General features: G+C 44.3%; 1 protein-coding gene across 11 annotated transcripts in view; it reads right to left on the bottom strand.

The window, feature by feature from the left end:
- Window positions 1-18,268, bottom strand: part of SLC39A11 (solute carrier family 39 member 11) — a 465,897-nt gene that overhangs the window by 188,958 nt on the left and 258,671 nt on the right. For 8 of the 11 annotated variants that reach the window (XM_034942802.3, XM_034942799.3, XM_034942795.3 and 5 more), the window contains one exon: window positions 14,256-14,426. The exons of the other annotated variants lie outside the window; for them this stretch is intronic. In XM_034942802.3, the coding sequence (XP_034798693.1) occupies window positions 14,256-14,426 (171 nt within the window). The remainder of the gene's footprint in view (window positions 1-14,255; window positions 14,427-18,268) is intronic. 11 annotated transcript variants of the gene reach the window in all.

Here is an 18,268-nt window from a genome sequence, read left to right on the forward strand (position 1 = left end):
CCTCAGTGCACACCAGGAACATGATATGTTGAGCAAAATGTCATCCCATGTAGGAGCCTGTGCTAATTATAATGTCAGGCTTCCCACTGAGATACTGATAATTAAAGGAGAATATTACAATGTTTTCAAACTCCTGCAGTAAATGAGAACCATCTTCAAATGTAACCTGTTGGAGATGAAAATTAAAGCCATCTGTGATGTCCCCATTTAAGACCTCCACAACCAGAACCAGACAATTTTTGAGGATCAAAGGAAGGTGAAGGCAAAAGTAGGTGGGTGGTAGAGCTTGGGGGAAGAGGAGGAGGTGGAGGGGAATTAATGTTTTCCAGGTCCTGCTGTGTTCTAGGAACCACAATACTCTTTATTTTTTTATTGAGACAGGTCTTGCTCTGTCACCCAGGCTGGAGTGCAGCGGCACAAGCACGGCTCACTGCAGCCTCTACCTCCTGGGCTCAAGTGATTCTCCTGCCTCAGCCTCCTGAGTAGCTGGGACTATAGGCATGCGCCACCACACCCAGCTAATTTTTGTATTTTTTGTAGAGACGGGGTTCTGCCACGTTGCCCAGGCTGGTCTCGAACCCCTGAGTTCAAGTGATCTGCATGCCTCGGCCGCCCAACGATACACTCTGAATAGCAGATAACACAGTGGGTGGCCCTGCTTGTTGCTACTGCTGTCGTCTCAATAATGAACTGCCAAGTAGCTATTATCTGCATTTTACAGCTGGGAAAGCTAAGACTCCCATGATCTCACCTAAGGTTACCTACCTAGTAAAGCATTTGGTGGCTCCAGGATCCAAGTCTTGGCCTTTCTGCTCTAAAGGTTGTGCTTGTCCTATGCCTGTGGGCGACCACCTGCTTGGGTCCTGGAGCATCAGTGGTGGTGATAGGTGTGCAGGGGCCTCACAGGCGTTCATTTTACACATCTCCTAGAGCACGCACAGCGGTGGGCCCTGTGTACAGTGAGGCTTCCTGCCCAGGTTTCCCTGCCCAAGTCTCCTTGCTGAACTGAGCCCGATGCATCTGGAGTGAGAACTACGCCAACGTGATGCTGCAGACATTAACATTTAATGTGGCAAGCTTAAAAAAAGCAAGAAGCATTTCCTGAACTTCTCTGTAACTCTCTCTGAAAAACAGGGTGATCCACGGGAAGAAAAGAAACACAGAGCTCACCAGTGAGACACAACACATGGAGACAGAGTGTGAGTCAAGCTGTACCCATCATTGCTTGTGTGGCCTCGGGCTTTTTCTTTTTTTTTTTGAGACAGGGTCTCGCTCTGTTACCCAGGCTGGAGTGCAGCGGCACGATCTCAGTTTTCTGCAGCCTCCACATCCCAGGCTCAAGCGATTCTCCTGCCTCAGCCTCCTGAGTAGCTGTGACTGCAATCATGCGCCACCATACCCCACTAATTTTTGTATTTTTTGTAGAGATGGGGTTTCCCCACGTTGCCCAGGCTGGTCTTGAACTCCCAGGTTCAAGCGATTCACCTGCTTCGGCCTCCTAAAGTGCTGAAATTACAGGTGTGAGCCACCATGCCTGGTCTTGGGCTTGATCTTTAAACTTTCCAGGTCTCAGTTTCTAAAATGTAAAACAGGGACGCGAATATCTAAATCATGTATGTGGTGCACTTTATACAGCGTCTGGAACCTTGAAAGGCCCCCGTAAGTGGCAGCCTTTAGTATTATTGGTATATTTTATTACGGTCAATGATGCATGCCTTTGTGTGGCGTTCTGCTTCCTCATTAACTGAGCCTGGGTCGCCGGCTACTGAGAAGGCCCCTCCAGTTTCCGGAAGCAGAGCAATGTGAAGCAGAAGCTGTTGCATCACGGTTTCTCCTGGAAAGGTCTGTATCTAATAGTAGAATTTTCTGCTCAGTCTTTACCCCAGGAAAATGAAAAATCAACATGTTCTTTCTCATGGCTAGTAGCTCCTTTCTTGCAAGTCAGGGCCCTGGTCTCGCACTGCTGCCCCTCCAAAGCCACCCTTTGCAGCACGGGGAGACTGCACAAGGGCAAGCTGAAGGTCCAGGCTCACATCACCAATGTCAGCAGCAGCAGCCTCCCTGGCCACCTGCAGCTGTCCGCAGACTTTTCAGCATTCCAATAGATCCTCCATATTCCACACAAAATCAAAATCCACAGCAACTGCCACCTCGTTGGAAAGCAGGGCTCAAAAAACAACTTTATTTTTCTCCTGTCTATTGACTTGGAGGAAAATTCACTAGATTTTTTAAAAATGTACTATAAAAATGTACATTGCTCAAAAAAAAAAAAAAAAAAAAAAGCAGGACTCATAGACACCCCAAGCAAGTGCCATGGTAGGTGGGACAGAGATTATCCCTTTGTGTCAAAGGACTCTGCTGGATGGAATGAATGGGAAGGAGCTTAACAAAAAGAACTGGCTTCAAAGAATTCAAAGGTTTCCATATGACCCAGCAATTCTACTCCAAGGTATGTACCCAAGAGAACACAGGTCCATACAAAGACATAAACACACATAGCAGCATTACTTACAACACCCAAAAAAGTAAAAACAATCCAAATGTCCATCAAGTGATGAAATGGTAAACAAAACACAGTGTATCCATAGAATAGAGTATTATCTGGCCAGAAAAAGAAAGACTTACTGATACATGCTACAACATCAACGAAACTTGGAAGCATCATGCCAAGTGAAAGAAACCAGACACAAAAACATACATATTACATGATACCATTTAAATGAATGTCAGTCCCAGTTAGGGAAACTGTAGAGACAAAGTAGATTAGTGCAGGGGCTGGAGGGAGGGAGGAATGGGGAGTGACTGCTAATGAGCATGCAGTTTCTTTTTTTCCTCAGAGGTACTGCTCAAAGAGTGTGGGGTTTCTTTACAGGGTGATGAGAGTATTCAGGAATAGTGGTAGGTTGGGTACAGTGGCTTACACCTATAATCTCAGCACTATGGGAGGCTGAAGCAGGAGGTTCTCTTGAGGCCAGCAGTTCGAGGCCACCCTGGCCAACACAGCAACACCCTTGTCTCTACTGGAAGAAAAAAATTAAAATTAAAAATTAAAAAGATAGTGATGGTGGTTGCACAACCTTTCAGATATATTAAAACCACTGAATTGTGAAATTTATTTATTTATTTATTTATTTTTGAGACAAGGTCTTGCTCTGTCACCTTGGCTGGAGTGCAGTGGCACAACCACGGCTCACTGCAGCCTTGACCTCCAGGGTTCAAGCAATCCTCCCACCCTACCCTTCCAAGTAGCTGGGACCACAAGCGTGCACCACCACACCTGGCTAGTTTTTTAATTTTTCGTAGAGATGGGGGTCTCGTCATGTTGCCCAGGATGGTCTCCAACTTCCGGGCTCAAGCGATCCGCCCACCTCAGTCTCCCAAAATGCTGGGATTACAGGCGTGAGCCACTGTGCCTGGCCTTGAATTGTGAACTTTAAAAGGGTGAATTTTATGGTATGTGAATCATATCTCATTCTTTTAAAAAAGTTAACAGGGACTCTTTCCTCAGTGTGGAAGTGTAATTGACAGACCTCCTAACTACCAGTGAGCTTGGGGATGAGAAAATGCCACACAATAAAGTTGCTTGAGAAAGAGAGAGATTGACCGACAGATCATGTGTGAGATGGAGTAGGGTCAGTAACCATTTAAATACACCACTGACCTTGAGAAAAAGAATGTCAGCTATAATCACAAGCCACAAATGTCTGTCACTGTGAATTGGCTCATCACGAAGAACTGAGGGATAACATGGAGTTACGATAGCAGTGGAGGCAGGCAGGGGAAAAGGGCCCATGAGATATGGACGGCAGCACTCCCCCCCCATTCCCTGCCATCCCCACTGCACATGTATAAGCTAAGTAAATATTACGTCGTCTTTTACTAACACCCCAAAACTCTCACTTGATGAAGGACCAGGGGAGTAAGTTGCTGAATGGGCTCATTAAGACTTAGGAATTCTTCAGAGGCTCAAACACAGAAAGCCAGTGATGGGAAATAAGGATGACACAGCTGACAGCCCATGGGAGTCCTAGGGTGAGACTAAGACTCCATAAGAGCCAGGCTTAGACTTATAAAGGAATGCTGGCTGCTGAAGACATTTCAGAACTCAAGCTAAGAATCTCTAGCCTGCATTCAGAAGATACCTTTGGTCTCTGTGGTTGGCCAAATGATGGCTCCAAATATATCCAGGTCCTCATTCCTGAAACCTGTGAATGTTACCTTTCATGACAAAGGAGATTTTTCAGATATGATTATCCTGGATAATCTGGGTGGTCCCTCAATGCAACCACAAGAGTCTTTATAAAAAGGCAGAGGGAGATTTGGCACAGAAGAGAAAGCAGTGATCATGGAGGTACTGATTGGAGTGATGTGGCCACAAGCCAAGGAATGCCTGCAGCCTGCAGAAGCTGGAAGAGGCCAGGAATGGATTATCCCCTAGAGCCCCCGGCAAGAACACGGCCCTTCCAACCCCTTGACTTTATCACAGTGAAACTGATGTCAGACTTCTGGCCTCCAGAACTGCAGGAGAATAAATCTGGATTGTTTTAAGCCACTAAGTTTGTGATAATTGGTTACACCAGCCAAAGAAAACCAAGGCAGTCCTTCATTCTGCTTCTAACTTGTCTAAATATTAAAACAACCCGAGTAAGATGATCTCTAGCATAAAGGAATAACATCTCTCTACTTCCGTGCATGAGTTGAGGGTTGAGGTGTTGAGGTGGTTAGGTGATGGTAACTCCTTGATGAACTGAGCCTGATGCATCTGGAGTGAGAACCACGCCAACGTGGTGCTGCAGACATTAACGTTTAATGTGGCAAGCTTAAAAAAAGCAAGAATTTCACCTTTCCAAAAAAGCATTTTTATCTGATCGCAAGTCATAAATATTTACTACAGGAAAGCTTAGTTATAAATCTCACAAAAACAGGAAGAAAATAAAAGTCATCTGCAATCCTATCACCCAGGAATAACCAACCACTGTGAACACTTTCATGTCTAAATTTGGGTTCTTGTTCCCTGAAACAAAAAATCACTTTGGATTAAAATCCCAAGCATTTCTTTGAAAGCCATTATCAGGAGCTGGCAATGAGGACAGGCCACATGACCAAAACCAACTCTTGTGCTGTTCTAGCAACACAAACAGTGGTCCCCAGGCCTCTATGTCATAGCAACAACCAGCAAAACAAACTTGGCTCTTGATACTATTGAGAGGAAAATGAAAAGCATGGAATTCACCTACCCTCTTCTTCTCTGGACCTTTAAAATAATTTCAAACACAAAAGGCAGCAAGAGTCTGCCAATGTATCATCAGGACCCACATGAGTCAATGTCCTCCTTGGCCCACCTGGACAATGTAGAAAGAAAATTAGGCGGCTGGGAGTGGTGGCTCACACCTGTAATCTCAGCACTCTGGGAAGCCAAGGTTGGTGGATCACCTGAGGTCAGGAGTTTGAGACCAGCCTGGCCAACATGGCAAAACCCCGCCTCTACTAAAAGTACAAAAATTAGCTGGCGTGGTGGTGGGCGCCTGTAGTCCCAGCTACTGGGGAGGCTGAGGCAGGTGAATGGTGTGAACCTGGGAGACGGAGCTTGCAGTGAGCTGAGATGGCACCACTGCACTCCAGCCTGAGTGACAGAGCAAGACTCCGTCTCAAAAAATAAAAAATAAAAAATTAGGACACCTAACTCTCAAACAGCCCCTCCTCTCTTAGAATGGAGGGCTGGTACCCAATGCACCAGTTCTTCTAGGTGCTCAAGTATATAATACATATTGAATACATCAAAGCTTCAGTATGTGTTATAACATTGGGACCCCAAAAAAGAACGCAGTATAGAACTTCTTGCAAGAAGCTCCAACTATCAGGGGCAAATAAACATGTTTAAATACAGGTAATTGCATCCATCAAGAGTTGAATGAATAAAGAAAATGGTACATACACACAATGGCGTATTATTCAGCCACATAAATGAATGAGATCCGGTCATTTGCAACAACATGGATGGAACTGGAGGTTATTATGTGAAGTGAACTAAGCCAGGCATGGAAAGACAAACTTCTCATGTTCTCACTTATTTGTGGGAGCTAAAAATTAAAACAATTGAACTCATGGAGATAGAGAGGAGAAGGATGTTTACCAGAGGCTGGGAAGGGCAGTCGGGGAGTGGGGGGAAAGTAGAGATGGTTAATAGGTACAAAAAAAATAGATGAGTCAGACCTAGTAGTTGATAGCACAACAGGGTGACTATAGTCAATAATATAATAATTGTACATTTTAAAATAACTACAAGTATAACTGGATTGTTGGTAACACAGAGGATAAATGCTTAAGTTGATGGGTTATGCATTACATACCTGTATCAAAATATTTCATGCAGGCCAGGCGAGGTGACTCACACCTGTAATCCTAGCACTTTGGGAGGCTAAAGCGGGAGAATCTATTGAGCCCAGGAGTTCGAGACTAGCCTAGGCAACATGGCAAAACCCTGTCTCTACAAAAAATACAAAAAAAAAAAAAAAGAAATTAGCTGGGTGTGGTGGTATGCACCTGTAGTCCCAGCTACTCAGGAGGCTGAGGTGGGAGGATCAACTGAGCCCAAGGTTGAGGCCGCAGTAAGCCATGATCACACCACTGCACTCCAGCCTGAGTGACAGAGAGAGATCTTGTCTCAAAAAACTATGTGTGTGTGTGTGTGTGTGTGTGCATGCACGCGCATATGTATTTCATGGCCCCATAAATATACATACCTATGTTACTGACAAAAATTAAAAATAAATAAATAAATAAAACACACAAACAGGTAATTGTAAGTCAGAGTGATAATTATGGTAACAGAAGATAAAGGATACAGCAAGACATCACAAAGGAAGGAGTGATTAACTTTGTTAAATAAATGAAATTAATAATAAATATTTCTATGATTCTTCACAGTTATCATCCAATGCTAAGGCTAGAAGGAGCCATAACAATAATTTACCACAATCCCCTAAATTTTCAAATGAATGAATGTTTGAATGAGATAACCCCTAGAATCTCTTTAAGCTTCCAATTTAACTTTCTCCCATACAAAGCAATGGTGCAGTTCACTGTTGAGACCATAAGCTACTCATGATAAGTGATTAGTAGGAACTCAATTGCTAGGTGATTTTTAATTCCATTCAAAAACAGAAGGGCCAGGAATCTTTGGAAGGCTCAGAGCCCTTCAATCTGTATGATACTGCATGGAAAGCACTTCAAGAGACAGTATGCTCAAAAGGCTGCAGTCTCGGGTTGGTTTTCTAAAAAAACATGTTGTTTCCTCAGGGTGTCCTTCTGCAGCAGACACAAACGCCCTAGACCACCCCCACAGATGCACCCAGGCAGACGCCACGGAAGTAGCTTAGAAGGAGGCGGGTGGTGTCTGAACTCTGTTTCTGGAGTCTGCCTTTTAGTGCACTTTTTACTGCGCCTGCCTGCATCTGCTGGCCTGCATCAGTCATTACCATTTCTTCCTAAGACATTTCAATTGCACAACTATACTTTTCTTTGTCCTCTAAAGGGGAGGGTTTTTTGTTTGTTTGTTTTTTTCTGAGACGGAGTCTTGCTCTGCCTCCAGGCTGGAGTGCCGTGGTGAGATCTCGGCTCACTGCAACCTCTGCCTCCTGGGTTCAAGTGATCCTCCTGCCTCAGCCTCCCAAGTAGCTGGAATTACAGGCACGTGCCACCACGCCCAGCTAATTTTTATATTTTTAGTAGAGACGGGGTTTCATCATGTTGGCCAGGATGGTTTCTATCTCCTGACCTCGTGATCTGCCTGCCTCAGCCTCCCGAAGTGCTGGGATTACAGGCCGTGAGCCACCGCGCCCGGCCTGGGGAGGGGTTCTTTCCTGTTCTAGGGTTGTGGATAGACTCCATAAAGTCTAAACACCCAGAATTGTCTGCAAAATATTGTGTGTGGCTGTGGTCTCAAGGTTTATGTCTCCCCAGAATTCATATTTGGAAACCTAATCCCCAATGGTATTGTTATTAGGATGGTGGGGACTTAGGGAATGGATGGTATTAGGAGGTGGGGAGTTGGGGAAGTGATTAGGTCGTGAGATGGAGCTCTTATGAATGGGATTAACAACCTCATGAAATGAGACTCCAGAGAGTGCCCTCTTTCCACCATGTGAGGATACAACGAGAAGACAGTCACCTGCAACCCGGAGAAGGACCCTCCCCAGAACCTGACCACGACCATGCTGGCAGCCCGATCTCAGCCTTCCAGCTTCCAGCTTCCAGAACTGCGAGAAATAAATTTCTGTTGTTTCTAAGCTACCCATTGTATGGCATTTTGTAATGGCAGCCTGAACAGACTAAGACATGTGTACAACATCCTCTTGTGAGATGGTGTATAGCTCTTATCAGATTCACAGGACAACTGTGAACCACAGAAGCTTAAGAACTATTTGACCTTGCACATGTGTATTAAATATTAACCCAAGAGCCCCAGAAGTGTGCATATGCCTTCGGGTGTGGCCTCACACCCTGGATACCTCCGGGAGATAGGCTACTATTAACAAGCCTTCCATTTTCCTTCTACTCTAAAAAAAATTTTTTTTTAGCAAAATGTCATCCTCAGGACATACAAAACTGAAATAGCAAAGACAAAAAACTTCAAAAAAAAAATCAATTCTCCATTTAGTCATTGTGAAAAGTCTGTCTTAAAAACCCAGAGTCTCAGGGAATGTCAAAGCTCTAGTTAAATTTTTAATACACTATAAAGGATAGTGTTAAAGAAGAGACCTTTTCAAAGGTAAGTTGGCTCCAAATAGGCTCTTAAAATGGTCCTCATCAAAGACATGAAGCTGCTTGACAGTGATGGTGAGGGAGTTCACTTCTCTTTAGACAGGAGTAGGAGCTGAAGACTTGAGGAATGAGCCACAGTGGGTCTTTGGAGACACATCTATTTGTAGTTAGACCCTTGGTGGCTTCATCCAGTGTCAGGGGTTTAAGTAACATTCATGTGCCAAGGGGCCAGGCGCAGTGGCTCACGCCTGTAATCCCAGCACTTTGGGAGGCCAAGCCAGGTGGATCACTTGAGTCCAGGAGTTCAAGACCAGCCTGACCAATATGGCAAAATCTTGCCTCAACCAAAAATACAAAAAGTAGCCAGGTGTCGTGGCATGTGCCTGTAGTCCCAACCACTTGAGAGGCCAAGGCAGGAGAACCTCTTGAACCCAGGAGGTGGAGGTTGCAGTGAGCCAAAATTGTGCCACTGCACTCCAGCCTGGGCATCAGGGCAGACTCTGTCTCAAAAACAAAAAACAAAAAAACAAAAAACATTCATATGCCAATGATTCACAAATCTATAACTCTAGCTAGACTTTGCAAGCCAACTCCAAACTCATGTATCCAGCTGTCTAGTCAGTATCTCCATTTGAATGTCTAATGGCAATCAAACCTCACAATCAAAAAACGAATTCCTGATAGTCCCCCTAAAGCCCCTGGAGCTGCAGCCTTCCTCGTCTCAGTTGATGGCAGTTCCATCCCTGCAGCTGGGCAGCCCTGAAACCTCCGGGTCCCTCCTGGCTCCTCGCTTTCTCTCATATCCCACATCCAATCCATCGGCAAATCCCACTGGCTCCACCTTCAATCGGGACCCAGGAAGGGATCCCTTCTCACCACCTCCAGCACTACCACCTTGGTCTGCACCACTATCATCTTTGATCTGGATTCTGCAGTGGCCTCTACATAGGCCTCCCTGCTTCCATCCTTACCTCTCCTAAGTCCCATCTCAATTCAGTATCTAAAGAGAAACAAACTTTCAAAGCTCAAGTCAAGTCATACACACCCTCTTCAAAACCCTGCAATGGCTCATCACACACAGAGCAAAAACAAACATTCTTATGCCTCCAAGTTCCATCTAAAGGAGGGGCTGACAATCCTGCCCTCACCTTGTACTTCTCTCCCTGCTGCTCACCCTGCTGTGGCCACAGTGGACTCTTGGCTACTCCTTGTGGGGGCCAGACATGCTCCTGCCTCAGGGCCTTTGCACTGGCTGTTCCCTCTGCCTAAAACACTCACTCTTTCCCAGAGATCTGCATGACTGACTCAAATGCAAGGACATCTCAAGGAGCCCCTCCCTACCTACTCTATTTAAAATGGCAATTTCTTCCTCTAACACTCTACCATCTCCTCTGCCCTGTTGAACTTTTTCTTTTTTTAAATCACTAACCACCTTCTAACACAATATAAAATTCATTTATTATGATGATGTTCACCGACTATCTCACCTTGCTATAATATTGGTTATAGAAGGCCAGAGATCTTGGTCTGTTTTAGTACTGATATAACCCAAGTACATGGAATACAATACTCAAATATAATAAATAAAAGACAAGACTGGGAAAGAAATGTCCCTTCAAACCTCTCCATCCAGTCAAGCCAGCTGTCCTCCAGTTTACTGAAACCAGTGACTATTACCACCATGCTTCTGGTGAAATCTAACTCAGTTGAGATTCCTGGAAGGCACTCAATCCTCATTTCAATTTATTTTTTATTTTACTATTATTTTTGAGACGGAGTCTCGCTGTGTCACCCAGGATGGAGTGTGGAGATAAGAGAATCCATCTTTCAAAACAATGAATCTCTCTCTCTCTCTTTTTTTTTTTTTTTTTTTTTTTGAGACAGAGCCTTGCTTTGTCGCCCAGGCTGGAGTGCAGTGGCATGATCTTGGCTCACTGCAACCTCTGCCTCCTGGGTTCAAGTGATTCTCCTGCCTCAGCCTCCCAAGTAGCTGGGATTACAGGCATGCGCCACCACTCCCAGCTAATTTTTGTATTTTTAGTAGAGACGGGGTTTCGCCATGTTGGCCAGGCTGGTCTCAAACTCCTGACCTCAAGTGATCCGCCCACCTTGGCTTCCCAAAGTGTTGGGATTACAGGCATGAGCCACTGCACCTGGCCTCAATCCTTATTTGAAAAAATACTTTTGCATCACCATAAAAGTGACAAAGGCTGAACTTAGACTTGGAAACTCCAAAGACACAGAATAGGGTCTCCTGTCAGGGAAGAAGTAAGATTTTAATTTATGCTCATTTAGGATCATCAAATACTGCTGTCATTCCACACATCTGCCTCCTGTTTCTGGCTTTATTCCAAGTTGTCACTGGAGTCAACAAACATTTGAGAAAGTAAACTCTGAACCATCCTGGCCTTCTATTGGGATGAGCCAGGAAATAATTCCAGCTGAGCATAATGAATCACCCAAGTACAGTGGCAGGTGTGGTATATAAAAGGGTCCATTAGAGGAAAGTTGGATACTCATTCCATTGCTATAAAGTCTGGACTTTAGACCACATTTTTGTTCTTCAGAGAAATAGTTGCCATAATACACCTCAGTGTAGTTACCTTATTTAACACTAAACCCACTGGGCAGATATTTACTCTTGCTCAATTGGTTAAAGAAGGGGTCATAAATGGCAGAAAGACAGCTACTACTATGAATGAAAAACAAGTAACCTCTCTTCTCTAACTATTAGCACTTAACAGGCTACAAGTCGCTGTCAGGGCTCCTAAGTAGTCCTCTGCAGGGGACCAAGGGGTCTTTCAATGACCTCTTTAAGATACGGGGTGGGCATGAGCAGGGTCTTCCACCAAGGCTAACCCACTTTGGCCATCTTTGTGCAGTGAGGTCCATATAAGACCCCATCTTTATCTCAAGACATACTGAATACCAAGATCTAGAAAACCAACAGGGTCAGATGCTGTGGCTCATGCCCGTAATCCCAGCACTTTGAGAGGCTGAGGTGGGCTAATCACTTGAGGCCGGGAGTTTAAGACCAGCCTGGCCAACATGGTGAAACCCCGTCTCTTCGGAAAATACAAAAATTAGCTGGGCATGATGGCACACATCTTTAATCCCAGCTACTCGGGAGGCCGAGACAGGAGAATTGCTTGAACCGGGAAATGGAGATTGAAGTGAGCTGAGACTGCACCACTGCACTCCAGCCTGGGCGACAGAGCGAGACTCTGTCTCATTAAAAAAAAAAAAAAAAAAAAAAAAATTGGAAAACCAACTAAAAAAAGCTCATTCATAACTCAAAGAAAAGGGTCAAGAGGGGAATGAGGGAGACACATAAACTGATGAAAATGTTGGGAAAACTGGCCTACCTATGATCGTATGATAGACATTCCTAAGATTAGGATAGAAATAACAGAGGAATGTGCTTCTTATCTAGAGAAATATCTGAGCTTAAAAAGTAATTAAACACATAGTGCTATAGGCAGATTTAATATATACTAGAATATATAATATGTATTAGAATTTTCACACTTTAAAGACGACAAAAAAAAGTCTTCATTGTGCAAGCAAAACAATATCAAGTTATACAGAGGAACAGACTCACTTTGGCCATGCTTTTTGCTTCCACAATACTAAAGCCAGAAGACAAGGGATCAACATCTGCAGAAGCTTTGTAGAGAAAAATGTCATGACTAGAAAGCTTTGCCCAGCCAAGTTCTTGCTCCTGTATTAGAGTAACAGATTGGCACCATGAACTCTGCAAGGACTCAGAAAATGTATCACCCAAGGATGCTCCCCGGGGAAGATTATTGCTCAAACTCGAGTTCCCAAACAACAAAAGGTGGGTCAGCATGTTTAAGATCTCAAGATCGAGGAAATCATGGCTGAAAAGGCAGCAGGAGTATCATCGATGCCAACAATGGCTCCCATTTTTCAAGTGCTCGTAAGTCCCAAGCACTGTACTGAAAGCTGTATGTATATTTAGCATCTCATTTAATTCTCTAAGTAAGCCACTTGTGGCATTATCCCCATTTCTTAGATGAGAAAACCAAGGTTCAGGGAGTTCAAGCAATTCGTCAAGATAACCTCGTTAGGAAGTGAGAGAGTTGGAATTTCAAAATGCATCCCAAATTGCTCAGGTTCCCTCAGTTTATTTATTTTTAAAAATATCTTTATCATTTCCTATGCTTAATCATGTTTTCTAGTTGCTCTAAAAGAAACATTCATTGTTTTTGAAATAAGGCATTAATATGTCCTTTTTTCCAATTAAAATACATCTAAAGACATAAAACAGGCCAGCGTGGTAGCTCACGCCTGTAGTCCCAGCACTTTGAGGGGCCGACGCAGGTGGATGACCTGAGGTCAGGAGTTCAAGACAAGCCTGGCCAACATGGTGAAACCCCATCTCTACTAAAAATACAAAAAATTAGCCAGGCATGGCGGTGCACACCTGTAATCCCAGCTACTCAAGAGGCTGTGGCAGGAGACTCACTTGAACCCAGGAGGCAGAGGTTGCAGTAAGCCAAGATCGCTCCACTGCACTCCAGCCTGAGGGACAGAGCAAGACTCTGTCTTAAAAAAAAAAAAAAAAGACATAAAAGAAATTACTCTAAAATGCTAAATAGGAAAGGATTGGTAAGAACATTTCAGAAAGATGCCCACATAAAGAAGGCAGGTAAGGCAATTATCAGTGCCAAATTATACTGAACTCAATAGACTTGACCCTCAAACAATGCAGACGTTAGGAATGCTGGTTCCCTGCGCAGTAGAAAATCTGCATAGAGTTTTTGGCTTCCCCAAAACTTAACTATGAATAACCTGCTGTTGACCAGAAGTCTTACCAATAACATAGTCAATTAGTACATATTGTGTATGTTATATGTATTATAAACTGTATTCTTACAATATAGCAATCTCAAGAAAAAATGTTATTAAGGAATTCATAAGAAAGATAACATATATTTACTATTCATTAAGTGGAAGTGAGTCATCATAAAGGTCTCATCCTCATCCTCTTCACATTGAGTCGGCTGAGGAAGAGGAGGGGTTGGTCTTGCTCTCTCGGGGGCAGAGGCGGAAGAAAATCTGAGTGTAAGTGAACTCACGTAGTTCAGATCTGTGTTGTTCAAAGGTCAACTATATTTTCAAATAACATTAAGCAGAACCAGAGATATCCAGTATTTATAAAAAGATGCCCTCCACAGCAATCATGTAACAGTTATGAATTTATGCTCCAAATAACTTGGTAACAAATATGTAAACAAAAAGGAAGTAGAAGTTGTTTAAACTAACCAGAATGGGAAGTTTTCCCATACGATGATCTATCTATGATGATCAAAAAATAAAGTCAAGAAAGATTTATACTGCCACCTTCACTCCTCTCCAAAAAGGACCCACGTCGCAATTGCCCATTCCCCTTTTCCAGCCAGACAACTGTGCTGACAAATGACTTTACCTTCAGGCAGTGGCTGTCATGCTCATGGGCAAGACCTCACCTGGAACGTTGTGTATAGTGATGGCCAAGATGAGCAGTGCGATCCTCCTCCAGCTGCTGCCGCCGGGCTGTGCCAGATTCCCTCGAGAAGGCACAGGGACAGCAGGGCCCTCTGGAAGGCCAGTGGCTGCCGCCTTCTTTCTCTGATATGCCTCACCATTCTCACTCTTGTCTGAGCAAAAAAAAAAAAAAAAAGAGAGATGGGGAAAGACAGCGCTTTGAACATGTGCACGTTAACTCTCCAGCAAGCTACAGCAGGAAGAAGCTTCTTTTTCTTTTTTGAGACAGGGTCTTACTCTGTCACCCAGGCTGGAGGGCAATGGTGTGATCACAGCTCACTGCAGCCTCAACTTCCCGGGCTCAAGCCATCCTCCCATCTCAGCCTCCCAAGTAGCTGGGAATGCCATCTTCACTCCTCTCCAAAAAGGACCCACGTCACAATTGCCCATTCCAAACTTCCTGTAGACTATGCATGCTTCTGTGTGTTCTCTCATTCATTCAGGCATCCATTCATTCAGCGAACAATTCACTGACTAGGCCGAGCATGGTCACTCACGCCTGAAATCCCAACACTTCGGGAGGCTGAGGCAGGCAGATGGCTTGAGCCCAGGAGTTCGAGACCAGCCTGGGCAACATGGCACAATCCCATCTCTACAAAAAATAAAAATAAAGAATTAGCTAGGCGTGGTGGTATGCACCTGCAGTCCCAGCTACTTGGGAGGCTGAGATGGGAGGATGGCTTGAGCCCGGGAAGTTGAGGCTGCAGTGAGTTGTGATCACACCATTGCCCTCCAGCCTGGGTGACAGAGTAAGAACCTGTCTCAAAAAAGAAAAAGAAAAAAAAAAAAACACTGAACAGGCATTCAGTGCCCAATGCATAGGTACCAAGAAGGATAAAAAAGATGAAGACGTGGTATCCTAGCAATGCCTGTTTAAGACAAGCAATGTTGAGTCATGATTAGAGACACAGATTCTAGAACCATGCTGCCTGCTTCCCTTCCTGACTCAGCCACTGGCCAGCTGTGTAGTGCCAAATAAGTTGTTTCACCTCTCTGTGCAGTAGTTTTCTGATTCGTAAAACTAGAATAATAGCATTACCTATGTCACAAGCGTTTTGTGAGGATTAAATGCAACAATGTCTGAAAGTACTTAGAATGTACTAAGTGCTGATTGTATTGATGGTTATTGTTAGTATCATGTTCCCTCTCCCATAGCCGTACAGAATTACATAATATGTGACCCTGCTCTCCTGGTCACACTGATTTATGGGAACCAATTCAGATGCCTGGCTCAGCCAATCAGAATCCCTCTCCAGGGAGAATTGGCGACTCCAACGTGCAAGCTGAATCTGAAAAATCACGTGATACGCGAGCAGCTCTGCCACAATGGAACGAGGGAAGCGGCTGGACAGACAATCAGAAGGAATCAGATATACATCAACAAGCAGAGATGGGAAACCATGCAGCTAGAGAGGAGAGAGAACGGCAGAACTGCAGCCCACGTGCCATAGACATTCATGGGCCATCCGTAGCACCCAGCCCTTGGGTTTTCTGAGCAAACCTTCCTTTTAAAAATGCCTTTACAAATTGGCTTATATTGGAAGAATGTCATTCTTAGAACCTTATCCTAAATATCCATGGTCCCCTGGGCTATTTGTTTATTCATAATGGAGCCAAATTGTGTGGATTTGAAATTGGGAGGACAAGAGTGGGAGAGAGCATCCAGCTTTCAGTTCACAGCATGGGATGGATTTGTGGGGAAGGCTTTCTAGAGGAGATAGGTCTTGAGTGAATCTTAAACACGTGATGGCACAGATAGAATGAAGGGTCCCTTTATTGGGAGAGAAAACCCAGCAAGCATAACTCAGGTGTCTGTTAAATTAAATAAGCAAAAGGCCATTGGTCTGAGGCTGTACTTTGAGTTGCTTCACAGTGAACTACAACCTAACTTAGTATGTATACACATGAAAATCTCATTAGGAGTATATATTTTTTGTAATAGGATAGCTAGATCTCAGCCAATCACAAGCGGCTGAGCTTCAACCAATCACAGGCAGCCAAGCTTCAGCCAACCAGAGGCAGCCAACTGATCAGACTAAGTCCAAATAAGGTAAATGCCTAACTGTAACCAATTAAGCTATTTCTATACTTTATTTCCTGCTTGAATTTCAAAAAACACGGAGCTCTCTGAATGTCTTCTAGTTTTGAATGCTGCCTAATTCACGAAGCCTTTAATGCTTAAATAAATTAAAAGACATTAAAAGAAAAAAACTTCTTTTGAAAATCATTTTGTGGCCGGGCGCAGTAGCTCACACCTGTAATCCCAGCACTTTGGGAGGCCGAGGCAGGCGGATCACGAGGTCAGGAGATTGAGACCATCCTGGATAACACGGTGAAACCCTATCTCTACTAAAAATACAAAAATTAACTGGGCGTGGTGGCAGGCGCCTGTAGTCCCAGCTATTCGGGAGGCTGAGTGAGGCAGGAGAATGGCTTGAACCCGGGAGGCGGAGCTTGCAGTGACCCGAGATCCCGCGGCTGCACTCCAGCCTGGGTAACAGAGCAAGACTCCGTCTCAAAAAAAAAAAAAAAAAAAAAAAAAAAAAACAGAAAGAAAGAAAGAAAATCATTTTGTATTTATTTGCTCAAATCATACAAGTACAGATTGAAAAGTAAGAAAGTACAGGGCAGGTAGACTCACTCCTCCCCAGCTCCCAATCATTTCTCTCTTACTAACAGCTGAATCTCAGTTCCATTAGGAAAAGGGGGGTCTTTGGTCCTCCACAACGCAAGGATGCCAGTCCTCCACTGGTCAGTAGCCCTGACTCACACAACCAGCCTGTGGAGATTTCAGCTGTCTCAATTGGATAGCAACTCCTCCCAGACAGTATTTACCCAAGGCGAAGCTCCACACTCATTGTGTGGTATCCACACCATGTGTATGCATGTACGTGTGTGTGTGCATGTGTATGTGCATGTGGGTGCATACAACTGCTACTCAGTACCATCCTGAGATATTAGATCACCTTCGTGTATGTATGTGCATGTGTGCACTTCTGTGCACACATTGGGGGAAGGGGTTTTATACATTTCGAGTAGACAATATGTAGATGACTCAGGCTGCAGATGCTGGTTGAGAAACTGAACTAAACATCTGGGATTTCAAGCTCACAAATGCTAAAGACATAAGCAAAGCAGTCCCTGAGAGCTGTCCATGAACTAACCTGGGTCATTGTGGAGGGTCCTCAGCTTTCTCCTAGATCAGTCAGCAAACACTCCTGATTTCCTGTGCCTGGTCTGAGCATACAGGCCTGCACTAGATGCTCTCCAGTGAGAGTTGATAGGGGCCAAAAGAAAAATCTCTTCTCTTGGAGACTTTTGATTGATTGATTGATTGATTGATTAAGCAGAGTCTCACTCTGTTGCCCAGGCTAGAGTGCAGTGGCACAATCTCAGCTCACTGCAGCCTCCACCTCCCAGGCTCAAGCAATCCTCCCACCTCGGCCTCCCAAGTAGCTGGAACTATAGGTGCACGCCACCATGCCCAGCTAACTTTTGTATTTTTTTTTTTTTTTTTAGCAGAGACAGGGTTTTGCTGCATTGACCAGTCTGGTCTTGAATTCCTGGACTCAAGCGATCCACCTGTCTTGGCCTCCGAAAGTGCTAGGACTATAGGTATGAGCCACTGCACCTTGCCCCTTGGGGATTTTATAATTTAAGAGAGGGCAGACAGGGAAGGCACACACAAATTCCCTCAAATCTAAGGGGCTAAACACACACTCTAACAATCACCAACAGTTGCGCTTGTTTTTGCCAATGTCACAAAAGGATCCTACTCTGAATCTCCTGCAGATACCACACAGAGAGCAACAGACCTCGGACGCACCACGAGCAAATTCTAGCGTTCTGCTTGTGTTTTATAGGAACATCAAGGAGCATAAAGAATTCTTCACCAAAATAAAAATGCACGCCTGGCCCCAGGCTTCCAATGTGTGAAAACTGACGTCAGTGCCTT

This window comes from Pan paniscus, chromosome 19, assembly GCF_029289425.2.
Source record: "Pan paniscus chromosome 19, NHGRI_mPanPan1-v2.0_pri, whole genome shotgun sequence".
Taxonomy (NCBI): domain Eukaryota; kingdom Metazoa; phylum Chordata; class Mammalia; order Primates; family Hominidae; genus Pan; species Pan paniscus.